The 19,876-nt window shown below is 43.1% G+C and overlaps 2 protein-coding genes across 2 annotated transcripts; both read left to right on the forward strand.

The window, feature by feature from the left end:
• The first annotated feature begins 2,866 nt into the window (after window positions 1-2,866).
• Window positions 2,867-3,436, forward strand: LOC134291105 (uncharacterized). Its single transcript, XM_062858412.1, has one exon. The coding sequence runs from the start codon at window positions 2,867-2,869 to the stop codon at window positions 3,434-3,436; it is 570 nt and encodes a 189-aa protein (XP_062714396.1).
• Window positions 3,437-7,449: 4,013 nt separating this feature from the next.
• Window positions 7,450-11,029, forward strand: LOC134291107 (uncharacterized). The gene is made up of 3 exons (XM_062858416.1): window positions 7,450-10,321; window positions 10,383-10,577; window positions 10,653-11,029. Exons 1-3 carry the CDS (start codon window positions 7,450-7,452, stop codon window positions 11,027-11,029), a joined length of 3,444 nt encoding a protein of 1,147 aa, XP_062714400.1.
• The last annotated feature ends 8,847 nt before the right edge of the window (window positions 11,030-19,876 follow it).

Below are 19,876 nucleotides of genomic sequence, written 5' to 3' on the forward strand. Positions count from 1 at the left end.
CTCAGCCTGAGAATGTGGTATATGAAAAACTTGTGAGGCTAGACGAGCTCTACAAGAAAGTCTACAAGTAGTACATCGGCTACAGCACTAGGCTTCGCGACTCCGAATCACAGAAACGACTGGTACGACGGCGAATGTGAACAGTTGGAAAACGAGAAGAATGCAGCACCGCTAATCCGAGAATCCTGCAACACCGTACGAGAGCGAACATTATAGACAGGCGCGGAACAGGAAGCACTCAGTCTTCCGGATGAAGAAGCGCCAGCAAGAAGAACGAGATCGCGAAGCGATGGAAGAACTGTACCGCGCTAGGGACACACGAAATTTCTACGAGAAGCTGAACCGCTCGCGCAGAGGCTTTGTGCCACAAGCCGACATGTGCCGAGATAATCACGGGGATATTCTCACGAGCGAGCGTAAGGTGGTTGAGAAGTGGCGGCAGCATTACGATGAGTACCTCAATGGCGACGTTGCAAGTACCGAAGGTGGCGTGGCTACAGATCTAGGAGTATGTGCACAGCACGGCCCCTGACCTCCAAGAGATTGAAGAGAAGGTTGCCTGGTTGAAAAACAACAAAGCCGCTGGAGCAGATCTACTACCAAGCGAGCTTCTAAAATACGGCGGAGAAGCACTACTGAGAGCACTACACTGGGACATTACCAAGATTTGTGAGGAGGATGTATTACCGGAGGAATGGATGGAAGGTATCGTGTGTCCCATCTACAAAAAGGGCGACAAGTTGGATTGCGGGAACTACCGCGCGATCACACTACTGAGCGCTGCCTACAAGATACTCTCTCAAATTTTATGCCGCCGTCTATCACCGATTGCAGGAGAGCTCGTGGGGCAATATCAGGCTGGATATATGGGCGAACGCGCTACAACGGACCAGATGTTCGCCATCCGCCAGGTGTTGCAGAAATGCCGCGAATACAACGTGCCCACACATCACTTGTTCATCGATTTCAAATCGGCGTATGATACAATCGATCGAGAGCAGCTATGGCAGATTATGCACGAATACGGATTCCCGGATAAACTGATACAATTGATCAAGGCGACGATGGATCGAGTGATGTGCGTAGTTCGAGTATCATGATGGTCTTTCGTGATTTGATTTGTCTTTATTAGAGAGACTTTCAGCCCTTGGCTGGTTCGTCTCTATGGTCTTTCGTACTTTAGAGGGTGTAATTAGGAGAGCGGGGATAAACACGAGTGGACCGATTTTCACGAAGTCGGTTCAGCTGCTTGGTTTCGCTGATGATATTGATATTATTGCTCGTAAATTTGAGACGATGGTGGAAACGTCTGGCATCTGGCTGTGGCGTAATTGTGGGTAAAAAAACTGCGAAAATTACACTAGTTTACAAAATAAAACGAAAGTCGTGAACTTCTGGTCAACGACCAAAATTTTTGAAGCATAATTTAGCGCTGATTTCGAAATTGTGCTTCAAAAATTTTTAAGTAGAACAGTTATTGAGCTTAAGCTCAATGTCGAGTTTTACAACTTTTTAAAATATGGCATTTAATAAAATTCAAACATCTTACGTTTTGTTCAACCAATTTAAAATCTTTTTCCATAAATTAAAATCTGAATACAATACCATTCGATTATCTGAATGTAGGTTTTGCGTCAGATTGATGAAATTCAAGATATTGGTGAGTTTTGGGGACAATCTCCTTAAATTTTAGCAAAATTTCCAAAAATATATGAAGAAAGGTTGGTAGAGCGAGAGGTTATAGGTAATCGACTTTTTATTTGTACATGGACATCCCTAGTACATGTCTCCGTCGGTCCGGTCGGTCCGCTCTCTTTCTCATTTTGCGATCGGTCTCGCATATCGGGGTCGATCGTTTGTGTAGTATTTATGTATAGTGAATAGAGAAAGCAAATAGGGAAATCAGCTGCGCTGTAAATCAGTTAGAATAAACCGCCGCGGAGGAAACATCTCCTCTTATCGATCGCAATAAAAGTTGTATCATTCAGTGTTCGCGTAATAAAGTGTTTCTGTTGCAAAAAACGATTTTGTTTCAAGTGTCCGAAAGTAGAAACCGCGGCGGGCGCGAACATTTTGGTCCTTCGAGCCGGATTTGTGAAAAGGACACTTGTGTGCGGTTCCGTGTTGGAACCCGGCAATCTAGTTCAGAGTGAGCTGCTGTTTGCCAGTGCAGCAGCGTAGTGCGATAAGGGACAAACAGACTATCAGTGCGCGAAAGCCGTCGGCAATAAATTTGCACGGCTCGGAAGATTGCGGGCGGAGTGAAATTTCCGCCGGTGTTAGTGCTTCCGAAGAAGAAAAGTCTGGCCTGTGCCAGTGAAAGTTTCCGGCGCCATCGCTGCAGCAGTGGCGCGGTACGTGGTGCGACAAGCAGCCAGAGAACTGCGGCGCCATCGCGAGGAGGAGCGCGCTTAGACGAGGACATCTTGGACGAGCAGACCACATCCAGAGCGCCATCGTAGGGACGGAAGAAGCCCAGCGGAGGACGGACATCTTCATTTGGGAAGTATTCTGTGCATGTTGGGTGGAAATTGCATGTGAATGTAGCTGGCAATAAATGATTGAAGTGCATGCGAGTTGCTTTTCTTGTTTGGAGCATAGCCCTGAGGTGTCCGCTAGTAGTTTTTTTGTCTTGGTGTTCGCTGGATATGTTGGCTTGTTTGGTCCTCTCTGGTCGATACCCCCCTCGCTGCTGTCTACATTTTCGTCGAGCAGTCAAACTGTTTCTCGAGGTCGCGAATTTGTGGAACGTTGAGTCGATCGCGAGTGTTTTGGTGCAAGTGCAAGTGCTGTGCAGTGTTCAAATTTGATTGATTGCGCTTGGCGCAGTTAATTGCAGTGTAGTGCAGTGATTAATTAGTTAGTAATGGCCGATCTTCGCGCCCTTGCTAAGAGTGAGCGACGTGTGCTGAATACGCTGGAAGGACTGGAGAATTTCGCGCGGAGATACGATCCACAAATTGCAGTGCGCCTGGAATCCCTGGAGGCAATCTGCAAGGAGTTTTACGCGATTCGGCAACGAATTGAGCTGCTAACGGACGAAACCGCTGAGGATGAGGACGACAAGGATGTCCAAATGCGCGAAAAGGCCAACCTGGCGACGCTTACCGAGTTCGAGGAGCGGTATTTTCGATTAAAGGCCAGTCTCACATCGAAGCGAGCTCCCCCACCACCAATTGCGACGACGTCCGGAATCGGTCAACCTGGTGACCGGTCAGAATCCTCTTTTTCAAAGGTGAAGCTACCAGAGATTCGCCTTCCTTCGTTTGGTGGGAGGATTAAGGAGTGGGTCCCGTTCCGAGACAGCTTTTGCAGCCTGATCCATGAGAACAAGCAACTCAACGACATGGACAGGTTCAGCTATTTGAAGTCGGCTCTTTCTGGAGAAGCGTTGCAAGAGATCGAGTCTGTGGCAGGCATTGCATTCATCATCTGATCAAAAGATCATCTTTGTGTGGAGGAAAGATTACATCCCTAATCAAAGATGGCACTGCAATGATCCATCTCGTCATCTTAAGATGATCTTGACCCATCTGACAGTCAACCGAACAGCGAGGGTAAAATGTTATTTTTTTTTTTACTAACCTGGTCAGTTTTTGGAACATCTGAATGTATATCGGCGATCTGGGATAACATGAGTATAATTTGGAAGTAGTGTCATTTCCGTCGTACTGTGGCATATTCGTAGGGGGATGGTTAATGAATTTCCTGTTCAATTTATACTATAATACTGGGCCAGGCATAAGTTGAGTTCACTTCTTTTGCACCGATATGTTATAGCAGAAACCCCGACGAGTAATCCTTGAAAGGACATGCTTTTAGACTATCTTCTCGGAAAAAGTGGCTATCCGATTATACCTGAACGCTGACAAGAATGGATAGTCAAGGGATTTTCGAATTTTCATCATGGCTTTGATAATAAAGGCCCGTTCATAAACAATGTAGACTCTGAGGGGTGGGAGTAGTCTAGCCAAGGTCAACGAAAGTCGGGGCTCGTGGCGTAGTTGGTCACACGTTCGCTTCATATGCGGATGGTCATGGGTTTGATTCCCAGCCCCGGCACTTGCTATTTTTCGTCAGTTGTTCCTCACCGAGAGCGGCTGACACTGACCCTCTTCTGAGCCCCATGGCTCAAACGGACCCGGATACCTGGACATCGGCGAACTGCAACTCATAATGGACCCCCAATCGGACTGGAAAGGAACAACGGCCACCTATCATCCTTGTGCTCATCATTCTACCATGTAGAGTAGAAAGGTGAAAGCAGCAGAAAGGCAACCAGTTCGATAATAGTAGTTTACGCAACAAGGTGCAGAATGAAGATTTTTACAGCACGAGTCGTACACTTATCCAACGAGGCTTGCCGAGTTGGATAATTACGACGAGTGCTGTATAAATCGAGTTCTGCACCGAGTTGCGTACAACTTTTTTTGCAATTTTATAAATTACCACTTGAGCATAGTTTTCAACAAAACTTTTTCATCAAACTGCACACTGATGTTCAGAGCCATGTTTAAGAAAGTCTGATCATAGCTGGTTATAACGTGCAGTTGTCACAATTTTTCAAACCTGCGACCAGAAAGCATCATGAAATTGATCAAAACTAAAACAGTGCTGTAATGGTTCATTACGCAACTCAAATCAGTGCTGTAATGAACCATTACAGCACTGTTAATTTGGTGTGGGAAAGAAGGCCTTTTCCTGTCAGATTTGCGTGAGGTAAAACAGCCTATTACGATGAGAAATTGCAAAAAGTATAATAGAATACATCTAGGCTCTGTACAACACTGTAGGTACAGCTGTCAATTGAAATCGCTCACGTAGTGCTTTAGTGGACAATAGCATTAGCATTAGCATTAGCATTAAGCGAGTCGCACAAATTCGTAGGTGGTACAGTCCTAGACCGCTGTTATGAGGGTTGCCTCCTTCCCGTCCGAACCGAAGCACACAGATTTGGAACTAATCTCTGACTCTTAGACAAGACTGACGCAATCCTCCAATGGTCGAGCACTGTCCTGGCCACGTCCTTGCGACTGCTGAGGAATAGGAAAGGATTGTTAGTTTTGGACACCTATGAAAAATGTAGACAACTCTACGATCTCTCAGGCCTAGGTGTCACGGGAATTTGGGTGTTGTTAGTGGAAGGGTAAACTCCAAAGGATACGCTTGGTTAACGTTCAGGCACACCATTGTTAGACTGCTTCGATCAGTTGTCTGCCCAATTCATGCTGGTTTACTCGTCATCTTGTTGGCATTTAGTTGAATTACTAGATTCTTCGGTTGATAATCTGAAATATAAAATAATATTAACATCATACGTCAAATAAGCGACATATTAGTGATACGCTCGCCACAGTTGCATATTTTTAAAATATTATTTATATCGTACGATACATTTACCTGAATCCTGCTGAAATAAAATATTAATTAGCAGTACATTGAAACACAAATACTACAAAACACAAGGAAAAGATCATCAAACTTTGATCTTGGAATATTTAAAAATACGGTAAATATCAAGATCAAAATTTGATTTGGTAGATCTTACACCGCAACGCACCAAAAAGGTCAACGATTCATACAGGTGTTAAAAATAATGTTTGAATAGAAGTCTCCAAGAGGGAAAGATGTTCTGAAATGGCGGAAATGACCAAATATTAGTCTACCTAGTCTATGAACAGTGCCAAGATACAATTTTCAAATCTGACTTTGATTTTTCAAGCCTTTTGCTTTCAGTTTAATAAATATGTACATATGTGGTGAAAAAAATCGGATTATTAAATCATTCCACATACACGTTAACCAAGATGTTAACTGTAAGAACATAGAATTCCTTGTAGAATTCAAGAAAAGTTAAAGTACTCAAACTATGTACCTAATTAATTGTAGACTTTATTTCATAAATTAATAATTGATTTAAAACGTTTCACATATTTGAAACTAGATTTGAAATCATATGGTAATATTAGAATTTTCAAAATGATAACGTTCTCAGTAACGTCTTTTTATGTTTAACGCATTCGTCTAGCCATCCCGGTAAGGGAAGTAGAATTTCGCGTTTCCTGCCGAAGCATAAAAGGCTCATCGAAAGAAATGTACATAGTTAGATCTTCGAGCTTGGAGTGCTGAAAATTAAAAGAAGGCAATTCATTGCGTGATAGCTTTCAAATTACTCTATATTCACTTACCAATTCATCTATGTGTACCGAAAACAGTAATAGAGAATCGTAAATTGCATCAGGCGTCTCCCTTGTATCGCAGAAACTGTCAAAGTGTTCGTCAACGATTTCTACACAGTCTTTCCGGTTTGCTAAGATAGCGTTTTCAATCAGATGATCAGATGAGCAGAAGATTGTTATGGAAAGTTCAATCCAAGAGCACTGGGATGATCTTGTACCATTCGATCAGTATCCCGCTCCAAAGATGGAAAGATGAGATAAATTGCAATGCCTGGTCTGTGGAGCTTTCAGCTGCAAACTACAGCGTGGCGTGGAAGGCGCTGGAATCCCGCTATGAGAACAAAAAACTTATAGTGAAGGCCCACCTCGATGCTCTTTTCGCCGTGGAAGGCATGCAACGCGAGAGTTACGACGGCTTGAGCAACCTAATCGGCGGGTTCGAGAAAAACCTCCAGATGCTGCAGAAGATTCTAGAAGACACCGCTGCGTGGAGCACAGTTCTGGCTTACATGGTGTATTCCCGGCTGGACCCTGCCACGCTACGGCAGTGGGAAACGCACCATAATTCGAAAGACGTGCCAACGTACCAGAACATGATCGCTTTCCTACGCAGCCATTGTGCAGTACTGCAATCCGTCGCTCCCGTGAGTTCGAAGCTGAGCGGTTCCGACTATCGCTCATCGAAGCCATCCGTGTGCCATACCACCGTCAAACCGTCGAGGAAGTGCCCATTCTGCGGAGATTCGTGGCATCCCGCCTTCGTCTGTGGAAAGTTTCAGCGGTTACAAGTTGCGGAGCGCCTCGAAGTTGTTTCCAAGGCAAAGCTGTGTCGGAGCTGTCTCAGCCTTGGCCATTGGGCCCGATATTGCGACAAGGGAACCTGTCGTCACTGCCAGCAGAAGCACCACACTCTTCTGCATGGAGCACCAATCAGATCCTCCGTTCCACAATCGCAGTCAAATCCTCCGACACAAACCAGACAACAGCCACAATCCTCGCAACCAAGACCGAACCCGAGACCACAGACATCAAACGCTAGCAACACTACACCCAGCAACTCTCAACGACCGAGCACTCAGTCACCAGCCACCAACACTGCCACATCCACCACTCAAACACACATTGCACTCCCAGTTACTCCCACACACAACATTCTGCTTCTACCGCCCTTGCCAGGGTCCTGGATCGTCACGGCAATATCATGCTAGCACGAGCCCTGCTGGATTCGTGTTCCCAGCACTGCCTGATGACGAAAGAGTTCTCCAGCAGAATGAATTTCTACGTGTCTCATTCATTCCTCTCCGTTCAAGGAATCGGTTCGTCGATCAGCACGTCGACGAAAATCGTCAGCGCTGTAGTTCGGCCAAGGTTGGAGGACATGTCGGCTTTCTCGCAAGAGATGCATTTCAACGTTCTCCCGTGGCTGACTGTTTCGCTACCGACAGCCAGTTGTAGCATCAGCGGATGGAACCTTCCCGAAGCAGCCTTCATCGCCGATCCGCGTTTCCACGAACCAGGACCGGTAGACATCATAATCGGAGCAGAGTATTACATGGACCTGCTTCGAAGCGAGCGACACAAGGCGACCGAAGATGGACCTACGCTACAGAATACTGAGTTTGGCTGGATCGTCTCCGGCAAGATACCCGATCACCCTGTCGGTGGATCGCCATCCTTGACTTTCGTCTGCTCCACGAACGATCTTCAAGACCAGCTCACGAAGTTCTGGGACCTAGAAACCTGTCAAAGTCACAGTACGCAGTCACTGGGAGAGTCAGCTTGCGAGGCGTACTTCAACCGTACAACCGTACGAGACGAGGCTGGTAGATTCATTGTGACCCCTGAGAGTGTAATCAGTCGACTAGGTTATTCCGAGACAACAGCGATCAAGCGACTGATGGGAATGGAAAGACGATTCGCAGCTAATCCCGAGCTGAAAGCGATGTACGCCGAGTTCATTCGCGAATACCTCGAGCTAGGGCACATGAAGCAAGTGGAACAAGATGCTGGAGAAGAAGTCAGGAGGTACTTTCTGCCGCACCACGCAGTTCTGAAACCGGACAGCACGACCACGAAGCTGCGAGTGGTTTTTGATGCTTCGTGCCAGACGTCGACCGGCGTTTCCTTAAACGATGCGTTGATGGTCGGTCCCGTCGTCCAGGACGACCTGTCCAGCATCTGTCTACGATTTCGAACACACCAAATAGCCGTAAACGCCGACATTGCCAAGATGTACCGTATGATCCGAGTCCAGCCCCAAGATTACCCGTTGCAGAGCATCAAGTGGCGGAACGATCCAAGTGAACCGCTTCGAACGTACGAGTTGACTACTGTCACGTACGGCACCTCGTCCGCTCCATACCTGGCTACAAAATGCCTACAGCGTCTCGCTGAAGACGGAAAGGCGTCACACCCCGTAGCGTCTGAAGTAATCGAGAAAGACTTCTACGTGGACGACATGCTCACAGGAGTTGACACAGTTGACGAAGGTCGGCAGCTGGTGAAGGGAGTCATCGAGCTGTCGGATTCAGCGGGTTTCACGTTACGAAAATGGAACTCCAACAGCGTGGAGCTTCTCGAAGTCGTCCCGGAGAACTTGCGAGATGAACGTTCCATCCTCGCACTAGATTCCGCCGAAACAGCGATAAAAACTCTCGGTTTAGCGTGGGAACCAGCTACAGATGTCTTCCGTTTTACCTTCCCCTCGTTCAACTGGACTGCGATGATCACGAAGTGCATTGTAGTCTCCGACGTTTCGCGCCTGTTCGATTCGCTAGGTCTGGTCAGACCTGTCATCATTCAGGCCAAGATTTTCATCCAGGAGCTGTGGAAGCAGAGTTGCGGCTGGGATGACCCTCTGAGTCCCGAGTTACAGGAGCAATGGCAGGAGTACAAACGCAATCTAGCTGGATTGGAAAACCTAACCGTTCCCCGCTGGGTAGGAACCGGCGGTCATGCTACTGCCATCGAGCTACATGGCTTCTGTGATGCGTCAAACAAGGCGTATGGTGCTTGCTTCTACGTGCGAACCATCTCCGAAACGGGGGAGGTGTGTGTGAGGTTGCTGACGGCGAAGTCACGAGTCGCCCCACTCGACAACCTGAAAAGGGGGAACAAGCGTCTCTCGACCCCACGGTTGGAGTTGTCGTCTGCGTTGCTGCTAGCCCATCTCTTTGAAAAGGTCGTGAGCAGCCTTGGCATACATGCAAGGTACTTCTTCTGGACGGACTCAACCATCGTCAAGTGTTGGCTATCGTCGTCGCCGTCAAGATGGAAGCAGTTCGTCGCTAATAGGGTTTCGGAGATTCAGTACATCACGAAGGACGGTGTCTGGAATCACGTTGCTGGACTGCAGAATCCGGCGGACATCATTTCCCGCGGAATGGCTCCCGTACAACTGCAATACGAATCGCTCTGGTTCAGTGGGCCGTATTGGCTGAGGTCGGACGAATGCAACTGGCCATCAGCCCCACCGATCAGCGAAGACGAATTCAATCCGGTGGATCTCGAGGTCAAGACCGTCTCGGCAGCACTTCCAGTCATCCAACCAAGCGATATCTTCAGCCTCCGATCATCGTTCAGCGACCTCCAGCGCCTCACTGCCTGGATATTACGATTCCGCTACAATTCGCAATCGGCAAACCGAAGTACGCGACGTCAAGGAGCCCTCACGAAACTAGAACTCGAAGAAGCGACGAAGGTGTTGGTTCGCCTCTGCCAGCAAGAAAGCTTTCCGCAGGAGTTGGCAGACCTGACGAGCGGCAGAGAAGTTAGAGAATCGTCGAAGATCCTAGCTCTAAACCCGCAACTTGAAGACGGAATACTGTGCGTCGGCGGCCGGCTTCGTCACGCGTCAATCACGAACCGCCGCAAGCATCCGTACATCCTCGATCATCGACATCTGTTCGCTTACATCGTCGTCTCGCACTACCATCGAAAGTTGCTGCATGGCGGACAACAACTGATTATTTCGACCGTCCGAGAACGTTTCTGGCCGACAAGCGTCTGGAATCTCGTGCGGAAGGTGCTTCACGAGTGCGTGCCCTGCTTTCGAGTCAGACCCAAGATCCAGGATCAGCTCATGGCTGACCTTCCACCGGAAAGAGTCACTCCTTGTCCACTCCTTGTCCACCGTCCAGCGCGTAGGAGTCGATTACTGCGGCCCGTTTCAAGTCGCTTACCCGCACCGACGTTCTCGGCCAGTGAAGATCTTCGTCGCCGTCTACATCTGCCTCGTTACCAAGGCTGTACACTTGGAGCTAGCGGCAGACTTGTCCGCTCAAGGTTTCATTGCGACCTTGAAGCGCTTCTCCTCCCGGCGTGGCAAGCCGAACTTAATCATGTGCGACAATGGCAGAAACTTCGTTGGAGCGAGACGTCAACTAGACTTCGTCGGCTGTTCATTAACCAGCAATTCCAGTCAGACGTAGTCAGGGAAGCGAAAGGAGCAGATAGAATTCCGCTTCATCCCAGCGCGGTCGCCAAACTTCGGCGGACTGTGGGAGTCAGCAGTCAAATCGTTCAAGCTGCTGTTCAAACGGACGATCGGCACGCACACGCTCCTGTACGACGAGATGTCAACGATTTTGGCCCAGGCGGAAGCAGTTCTGAATTCGAGACCGCTGACGCCGCTCAGTAATGACCCGGACGATTTCGAAGCGTTAACTCCCGGGCATTTCCTCATTCAGCGTCCCCTCACGGCCATTCCGGAACCAGATCTGGATGGAATTCCCGAGAATCGACTGTCAGCCTTCCAAAAGGCTCAACGGTACCGTTTTCTATGCGGCCGAAACTATGTAGTCGAGATGGGGCTGGTGTCGTTTGACGGCGCCGGAACTGGAAACAAATGAAGTCGGAACGGAATTGGACAAGGAATGGCAGCCATGTTTGAGCTAGAACAAGAACGATGGTGTGCAATCGAATTTAGAAATGAGTTAAAACAACGTAAGAAAACATTTTCGGCACATTTTACTTACCAGTTTCTTTGAGAGAAGAACACACTAGAACGCTAATAATACAAAAGGTGACATAACTATTGTATTTTAAACTATTTTTCAATTAAAATAATAGCTTTTTTCATTTTTTCCACCAATCACCAACGATACCACACATTGAATGATCACGTTTTGACAGGTGTGCGGAGTGCGCGTAACGCTTGATAATTTTCATGAGTTCAAGCTCATAAAAATGGTTGCAACGAATCATGATATCAGTTGCTCAGATTATGAAATTATGATTCGTGATCATAAATCCATAAAATGACAAATCTTTATGTTTTATGATTTGTGAATCATAAAAACAGGATCAGATTTGTTCCCGTGTATAGTTCATTTTGCGACAGCAACTGGAGCATCTGATGTTGAGGGACTCCGCCATAATATCAGCAATGTACCAGCACACGTTTTCGGTCACCATCGAAAATGTCGAGACTACTTTTGCACTAAGTCGTCAGTTGAAAATGAGTGTCATATAGATTTGATCCAGAAATATTGGGTTTCTCATCAATGTTTAGACTACTGTGATAATTTGAGAATCCACTGAATCATCATTTCCCCGCGAAATTTCACACTAATCAAACTTATTTTGTTTACCTGTCGTGCATCCGACGCCACTGTCACGAACTCAACCAAACGTGAGCATGCCAGCCAGTGTTGCGAATACTCACTTGCAAGAGTGATACTCATTTGCTTCTATCTCAGTCCAGAAGCATGCTATCAAAAAATGATGTTAGAAGGGCTTTTAGATTGTTGTTTAATCTAGTAGAATAACTAGCCACAGAAGTCCAATGTCGCGGCTGTTCGTGTGACTAACATCTAGTTTGCCACGACCTTACAGCGTCAGCAGTGGTACTAGAAGTGTCAAGTTAAATTTGTTTACCAAAACAAAAGGTCCTCTACACGATGGCCACTAAAAAAAATAAATTATTGCAATTAACGTTATTAAAATAATTAAATGAGAAAAGTGACTACAGCGCCATTGGAGTTCTAGTGTATTTCTATTTTTAATCTAAAAGTTTGCCGAATAAAGTAAATGTCGCAGACGCATACCAAAGTTGTGAGAGAGCTGTGAGTACGAGGTGAGTAAAATTCGTGTAATTTATACTCACCTTGGACTCACAGCTCTCTCACGGTTTTGGTATGCGTCTGCGATCTTTACTTTATTCGGCAAACTTTTAAATCAAACTACAATCTAAAACCCCTTCAAACATCATTTTTTGATAGCATGCTTCTGGACTGAGATAGAAGCAAGTGAGTACAATTTTTTGCTAGTGAGTATTCGCAACACTGATGCCAGCTGCTGTGAAGTCGTGTGCAAAATTCGACTGTGATGATAATGAATTTCGACCGAGTCTAAATGGGTGCAGATGTCGCAATATGGTGTGTTATCCAAAATTCATAGTGTGGTTGAAGCGGTTGCTGCCAAAGCTGAATTTCAAAATAACAGCAAGACCAGAAACCACGGTGCTGAAGCCCAATTGCCTGCAGATATACCTACGGTATATTAAGGCAATCATTACTTTACATGCAAACATAAGGTTGACTTAAGGTGGAAATGGGCAATTATAGAATCAAATTAAGATTACATTGGTATAATATTAGCACAGTACTTGCCCATCTCAACTTTTAATCAATCTTAAGTTTGCATGTAAAGTAATGATCGCCTAAATACACCGCATATGTGCATGCAATACGGCTCCAGCATCGTGATTACTTGGGTAATTACAAGTCGAGCTGTTTCTATAACTTTATGTTTTTAGCTCTGAAAATGTATTTTGTCGGTTGTGTAAATATAATCAAAGATTTTAAAGTACAAGATAACCTACTTCTCAATTCTACATACTATCCCCAGGCGAACAAACTTTAGTGAGCTTAACGCTACCTAATGGTGGAAAATCAAACTTTTGCGAGAAAATCAATCAAGGTAGCATTGGTGTTGTGCGGATACAAGTTATTATTATTTTTTTTTCGTGTCGTTCTGACATGTCAGATTTGGCAAAAGGGTTGATCTTCTGGTTTATCTAGTGGAATGCATATCATCATGCAGGCAATAAAGACTCCTGTTCCATTTTGTGTTGTTGAATGAACGAACGAGTGCTGTCTAAATTTACGTCATAGCATCTCCAGTGTTTTTAGAATAAATTTTCTTTGTAGACGATTTTTCATAGTCTACAGTTTTCTCAAGAAAACTTGTATCTTTTGGAAATTTTGATGGCATATTCGGAAGAACTTATTACTATTTCGGTATCTGAATAACTTGGAGGAATTTGTGGTAGTTTATTTTGTAGAAGTTTGTTATTGAATGCTTCATGAAATCCTTGTGAATGTTGGGTTAATTTCTGGAGGAAGAAATCGCAAAAGTGCTTTCTGGAAGATTTCTGGAAGAATATTGGAGCTTGGATTGCTTTGTACTAATATTGAAGAGGGAATTGTTTCAGAATTCCTAGGAATCTTTCAAAGAATCGTTTTGAGAACTCCTTCATAAGTTTTTGAATTCCACCAAAAAGTTATTTTTTATAGTTAAATGGAACGATTTCGAGAATTTACTAATCTTCAAATAATCTGAATTGAAAAGTATCTGAAAGACATATAAAAACATCAGGGAACGTCACAATGCTCTTAATAAAGGCAAATGAACAAGCGATGTCCATAAACTGCGTACACTCAGTTTTGACCCCTCCATCGTTGTAGACTTCCGTCTATACACAATTTGGATGGACCGTAGACTCTGACCAGTCCTCATCACTCCTAGAGTCTACGTAGTTTATGGACTGACCCATACGTGTACATTCCATTTTGAAACGCTTTTTTTCAATGAGGAAATACAAATTTATTCAGCTTATAATTAAAAAAGTCTAACAGTGCTAAAACATAACTAAACAAAACAAAAATCTATAACATAACTTGAAATAAAACATAATGAAAAACTAGAAAAAGTTTAAAAATTACAAAAAAGAAGATTAAAACGAAAACCAAACTACTTATACATATTTAGCCATTAATATTAAGCTTGCGACGTTTCGCTGTGACTTTGGATTTTTTGTTAGCGCGTTTCTTCCTGTCTGCAGCTTTCATATTCGTGTTCAAAACTTGTAATTTGGCTTTTATCAACATATTGATATACTTGTTGGCGATCATTCTAGCACAAGGAATGCATAGGATGTCGTATACAATATGTTCCTCTGATTAATCTGATTTGTATGGCCAAAACAAAACATCCAAAAGTTTTTTCTTCACTGCATGTGTTGACTCTTTCAAAAACTTTTCAAAATTTTTCTCAAAAATAAATACAATTTTTTTACAGAATTTGTATAATTTTAGCCCTGGAACGCATAAACGTGATGTATCCTTATACTTTTTGTTATTTAATAATATTTTAAGGCCTGACCCTACATGATCCACATCCGAATAACATCTTTCCAAACAGTCTTTATGCAAAATTTTTGATCCTATCCAACCTGTTGTGTAAAATATGCTGTTTGCTTGGTTCAAATCTATATCCTCATCTTTAAAGTTTGCCTTAGTCGTTTTGAGTTTTGGATTTGGGGTTGAAATCAGCTTTATATCCGCCATTTCGGGAGTACTAACAAAGTATTTGGATAAATCTGCTTCGACGTTTCCAAGTTTCTTCGGAGCAATGAGCTGATTCACAACGATCGATTTATAGGCCGAAGAAAACTTGCTTGGATCTGGATGATTGTTGTGGCTGTTCTTCCATCGAATGATCGAAAAAAAATGCTCCAAGCAGTCTTGAGACAGATTTCTGGTCCGTAGAAATGCGAATCCGTATTTTGTGTGTAGCTCCTTCCATAACATTTCTATTGCGGATATGTACAAAATCCATCCTTCTATGAAATACGGCTTTCGAGATTGAGTTGGTAGCCTTGGGTGATCGTTTTCCTACAAACATGATGTATTTATAAAACTTTGATTCAAAACTTGTTGAAAACGTATTTAAATAGAAATAATTTTATTTGGTATCACGACAGTTACCGTTTTCAGAGATCCGCAAGCTTTTGAAACAAATCGTAATTTTTTCAACTGAAGCTTCATTTGTTTTAAAAACTCCCAATGGGCTGAATGTTCTTGGATTGGCCTTTTCAATTCCTGATGAGATAAGTAAGTTATGTTTATTACCAGAAACAATGCTATAATAAATAACTTATCATATTAAAAAATATACCTTTGTCTCATTAAAAGTGCTGGAGCTTGCACAATCAAACATTTTGTCGAATCTTTCACAGTAATTCGCTGTATTCAAACATTCTTTGGGTAGTCTTCCAGTTTCAACAAACGTCTTGATTCCTGCGCTCACGGACTCGCTTAATGTTTGAGCGGCCAAGTTAACTCTCATCTCAGCGAATGGTGCCAGGTCTATGTGACTGTACGTTAATTTTGGCACTGATCTTGGAATGATTTTGATGTCCTCGTTATAAAGTTCAGCAATGTGATCGAATTTACAAATTCTACCATCAAATATTGCATTATGCCTTAACAGATTGTTTCTGCTTGATTTGATTAAATGACAGGCATCGAATGCGCAGAAAATTTTGGATTTTTTGTACTCAAACCATGGCTTCTCCGGAGATATATTTAACGATTTGAAAAGGGATCGGTTTACCGAGCTTTGATCACAAACAATAAGTTTGGGTATCAAACCGGTATCAGATACAAGTTTGACGGCTTGTTTTACTAATGTTTGGATTCGGCTTGAGTTGGATGAAGAATTATTAAAAAAATATCCAATGGCTTGCTTAAAGCCAGATTTCATTGATTTCACCATGAACGTTAGCGCCGAATTTGCTCGTTTATTGATATCAATGTTCTGTCTTCCAACCTTTAACATAAAAACGTTTAAATAAGATGATTTTTCTTGGCTTCTTTAACATCAAATTTCAAATTACTTACCTTCGTAGGGAATCCAGTAAAATAATCTGTCTTGGCATTTGCCACATAAGTAATGCGTTGCGACACAGACATCTCATCTAAGAATATGGTGACAACTCGTTCATCTCGTGGTAACGCAGCTGCCTTAAGCTTCAACAATTTTAGAATAACTGTGGAGAAACCTTCTTTTACATCCAATCTGGAAAGCCACTTTTTTATGGTATTAATTGAGGGCAGAGCAAAATATTTTCGCATTTGTTTGTAGGCTTTTCCTGAGCAGTAGTGTAAAATAATTGCCATATTTTTCATTTTATCGGAGTACCCTGCACCGCGCAGTTTTCTTGTTTTATTCTGCTGCAGTTCTAATAAAACAGGATCTATCAGACCCGTGGATCAAGCTTGCAAACGTGATTTTAACTGTTTTACTTCAGCTTTTAGTGATCGTATTTTCATCTTTAATTTTGAAGTTTCCTTTTGCTTGGATTTAAGCTTCTTTTTCAACGTTATATTTTCGTCCTCTTTCAAAACGAGCTCTTTCATCATTTCGGTGATATCATCAACACTACAGAAATAATCATGGTCATTCAACGGACTTGATTTCTTGCATTTTTTGTTGGAAAGTGGTACAGTGTCATCAATTGGAGCAAATCCCAGTTCAATGTTACATGCAACGTCCATATCAGTAACCACATCATTTATGGTGGAATCGGAATAAGCAAGATGCATATCTTCGTCCTGATCGATAGGTACTTCTGGATCCTCTTTTTTCGGAATCTCGCTTGTTTTTATTGATGGACGAGCAAACAGATACAAGCTGAAATCATCAATTTTACGTACTATATTTTGAAGCCTTTGCATTAGTGCACATTATGTATACGTACCCTTGTGATTTATTTTTAGGGTTGTGAAAATCACATTCTTGAAAATGCTTGGAGCAAATAACGCTATGCTTTGTTAAATATGGGTTATCGCAGAACTCAGCCCATCCTCTCACGGCCCTAGAATAAAAGGTTGTGTTATCTATATATATAAAAGTCAATGTATGTATGTTTGTATGTTAATTTGTATGTTAATTTGTATGTTAATTTGTATGTTAATTTGTATGTAAATTTGTATGTTAATTTGTATGTTAATTTATATGTTCGTATGTATGTATGTATGTATGTTCCAGCATAACTCTGGAATGCCTACACCAATTTAAACCAAATTTGGTATACATAATCGTTAGGTTAAGGAGGTGGTTATAAGGGTATTGGAATTCAAGATGGCGGCTCGGGATCCAAGATGGCGGCCAAAACGACAGAATGTAAACTATTTAACGGTAAATCTGTCAAGGATACTACGCAATATGGGTATCTATCGATCGGGCTTGATGAGTAGAAGTCAAAAATCGATATTTGACGCCATTTTGAAATCCAAGATGGCGGACCATAATCCAAGATGGCGGCCATGGAATGGTTGTTTGAGCTATGATACCATGCAATATGGGTATCTATCGATCGGGCTTGATGAGTAGAAGTCAAAAATCGATATTTGACGCCATTTTGAAATCCAAGATGGCGGACCATAATCCAAGATGGCGGCCATGGAATGGTTGATTGAGCTATGATACCATGCAATATGGGTATCTATCGACCGGACTTGATGAGTAGAAGTCAAAAATCGATATTTGACGCCATTTTGAAATCCAAGATGGCGGATCATAATCCAAGATGGCGGCCATGAAATGATTGATTGAGCTATGATAATATGCAATATGGGTATATATCGATCGGGCTTGATGAGTAGAAGTCAAAAATCGATGTTTGACGCCATTTTGAAATCCAAGATGTCGGACCATAATCCAAGATGGCGGCCATGGAATGGTTTATTGAGCTATGATACCATGCAATATGGGTATCTATCGATCGGACTTGATGAGTAGAAGTCAAAAATCGATGTTTGACGCCATTTTGAAATCCAAGATGGCGGACCATAATCCAAGATGGCGGCCATGAAATGGTTTATAGAGCTATGATACCATGCAATATGGGTATCTATCGATCGGACTTGATGAGTAGAAGTCAAAAATCGATATTTGACGCCATTTTGAAATCCAAGATGGCGGATCATAATCCAAGATGGCGGCCATGAAATGATTGATTGAGCTATGATAATATGCAATATGGGTATCTATCGATCGGGCTTGATGAGTAGAAGTCAAAAATCGATGTTTGACGCCATTTTGAAATCCAAGATGGCGGACCATAATCCAAGATGGCGGCCATGGAATGGTTTATTGAGCTATGACAATATGCAATATGGGTATCTATCGATCGGGCTTGATGAGTAGAAGTCAAAAATCGATGTTTGACGCCATTTTGAAATCCAAGATGTCGGACCATAATCCAAGATGGCGGCCATGGAATGGTTGATTGAGCTATGATACCATGCAATATGGGTATCTATCGATCGGGCTTGATGAGTAGAAGTCAAAAATCGATATTTGACGCCATTTTGAAATCCAAGATGGCGGATCATAATCCAAGATGGCGGCCATGAAATGATTGATTGGGCTATGATAATATGCAATAAGGGTATCTATCGATCGGGCCTGATGAGTAGAAGTCAAAAATCGATGTTTGACGCCATTTTGAAATCCAAGATGTCGGACCATAATCCAAGATGGCGACCATGGAATGGTTGATTGAGCTATGATACCATGCAATATGGGTATCTATCGATCGGTCTTGATGAGTAGAAGTCAAAAATCAATATTTGTCGCCATTTTGAAATCCAAGATGGCGGATCATAATCCAAGATGGCGGCCATGAAATGATTGATTGAGCTATGATACCATGCAATATGGGTATCTATCGATCGCGCTTGATGAGTAGAAGTCAAAAATCGATGTTTGACGCCATTTTGAAATCCAAGATGGCGGACCATGATCCAAGATGGCGGTCATGGAATGGTTGAGCTATGATACCATGCAATATGGGTATCTATCGATCGGGCTTGATGAGTAGAAGTCAAAAATCGATATTTGACGCCATTTTGAAATCCAAGATGTCGGACCATAATCCAAGATGGCGGCCATGAAATGATTGATTGAGCTATGATACCATGCAATGTGGGTATCTATCGATCGGGCTTGATGAGTAGAAGTCAAAAATCGATATTTGACGCCATTTTGAAATCCAAGATGGCGGATCATAATCCAAGATGGCGGCCATGGAATGGTTGATTAAGCTATGATAATATGCAATATGGGTATCTATCGATCAGCCTTGATGAGTAGAAGTCAAAAATCGATATTTGACGCCATTTTGGAATCCAAGATGGCGGCCATGAAATGGTTGATTGAGCTATGATACCATGCAATATGGGTATCTATCAATCGGGCTTGATGAGTAGAAGTCAAAAATCGATATTTGACGCCATTGTGAAATTCAAGATGGCGGACCATAATCCAAGATGGCGGCCATGGAATGGTTTGTTTGTTTATTAACGACCTTTAACCGTTATGTGGCCGGCAAACTTTTTGCTTTTTTCCACACCGTGTATTTTAAATGAGTGCTGTGTACCCGGGTACCCAGCCGGTTATGGTTATCTAGCGATTGGGGTGGATGAGTAGAAGTCAAAAATCGATATTTGACGCTATTTTGAAATTTGTAGTCGTAGATGGTGACCACGGAATGGTGGATTGAGCTGTGACAAAACAAATCGACGTCCGATGAGGTTTGAAACACTAAGATGTCAAACCTCAATCAGTATTGGTTGCCCGTCATCATTTTAAAATCTAAGGTGAAGGAAACTATACAAAAGAAGTAA

The sequence above is a fragment of the Aedes albopictus genome, chromosome 1 (genome assembly GCF_035046485.1).
Source record: "Aedes albopictus strain Foshan chromosome 1, AalbF5, whole genome shotgun sequence".
NCBI classification, from domain to species: domain Eukaryota; kingdom Metazoa; phylum Arthropoda; class Insecta; order Diptera; family Culicidae; genus Aedes; species Aedes albopictus.

Bases quoted from the DNA above. Each gene is read 5' to 3' on its own strand.
- LOC134291105 (XM_062858412.1), top strand. From the start codon at position 2,867: ATGGCCGATCTTCGCGCCCTTGCTAAGAGTGAGCGACGTGTGCTGAAT.
- LOC134291107 (XM_062858416.1), top strand. From the start codon at position 7,450: ATGAATTTCTACGTGTCTCATTCATTCCTCTCCGTTCAAGGAATCGGT. The intron at 10,322-10,382 runs GTAGGAGTCGAT...GTTCTCGGCCAG, and splicing joins CCTTGTCCACCGTCCAGCGC to TGAAGATCTTCGTCGCCGTC. The intron at 10,578-10,652 runs GTTCATTAACCA...GCTTCATCCCAG, and splicing joins TCAACTAGACTTCGTCGGCT to CGCGGTCGCCAAACTTCGGC.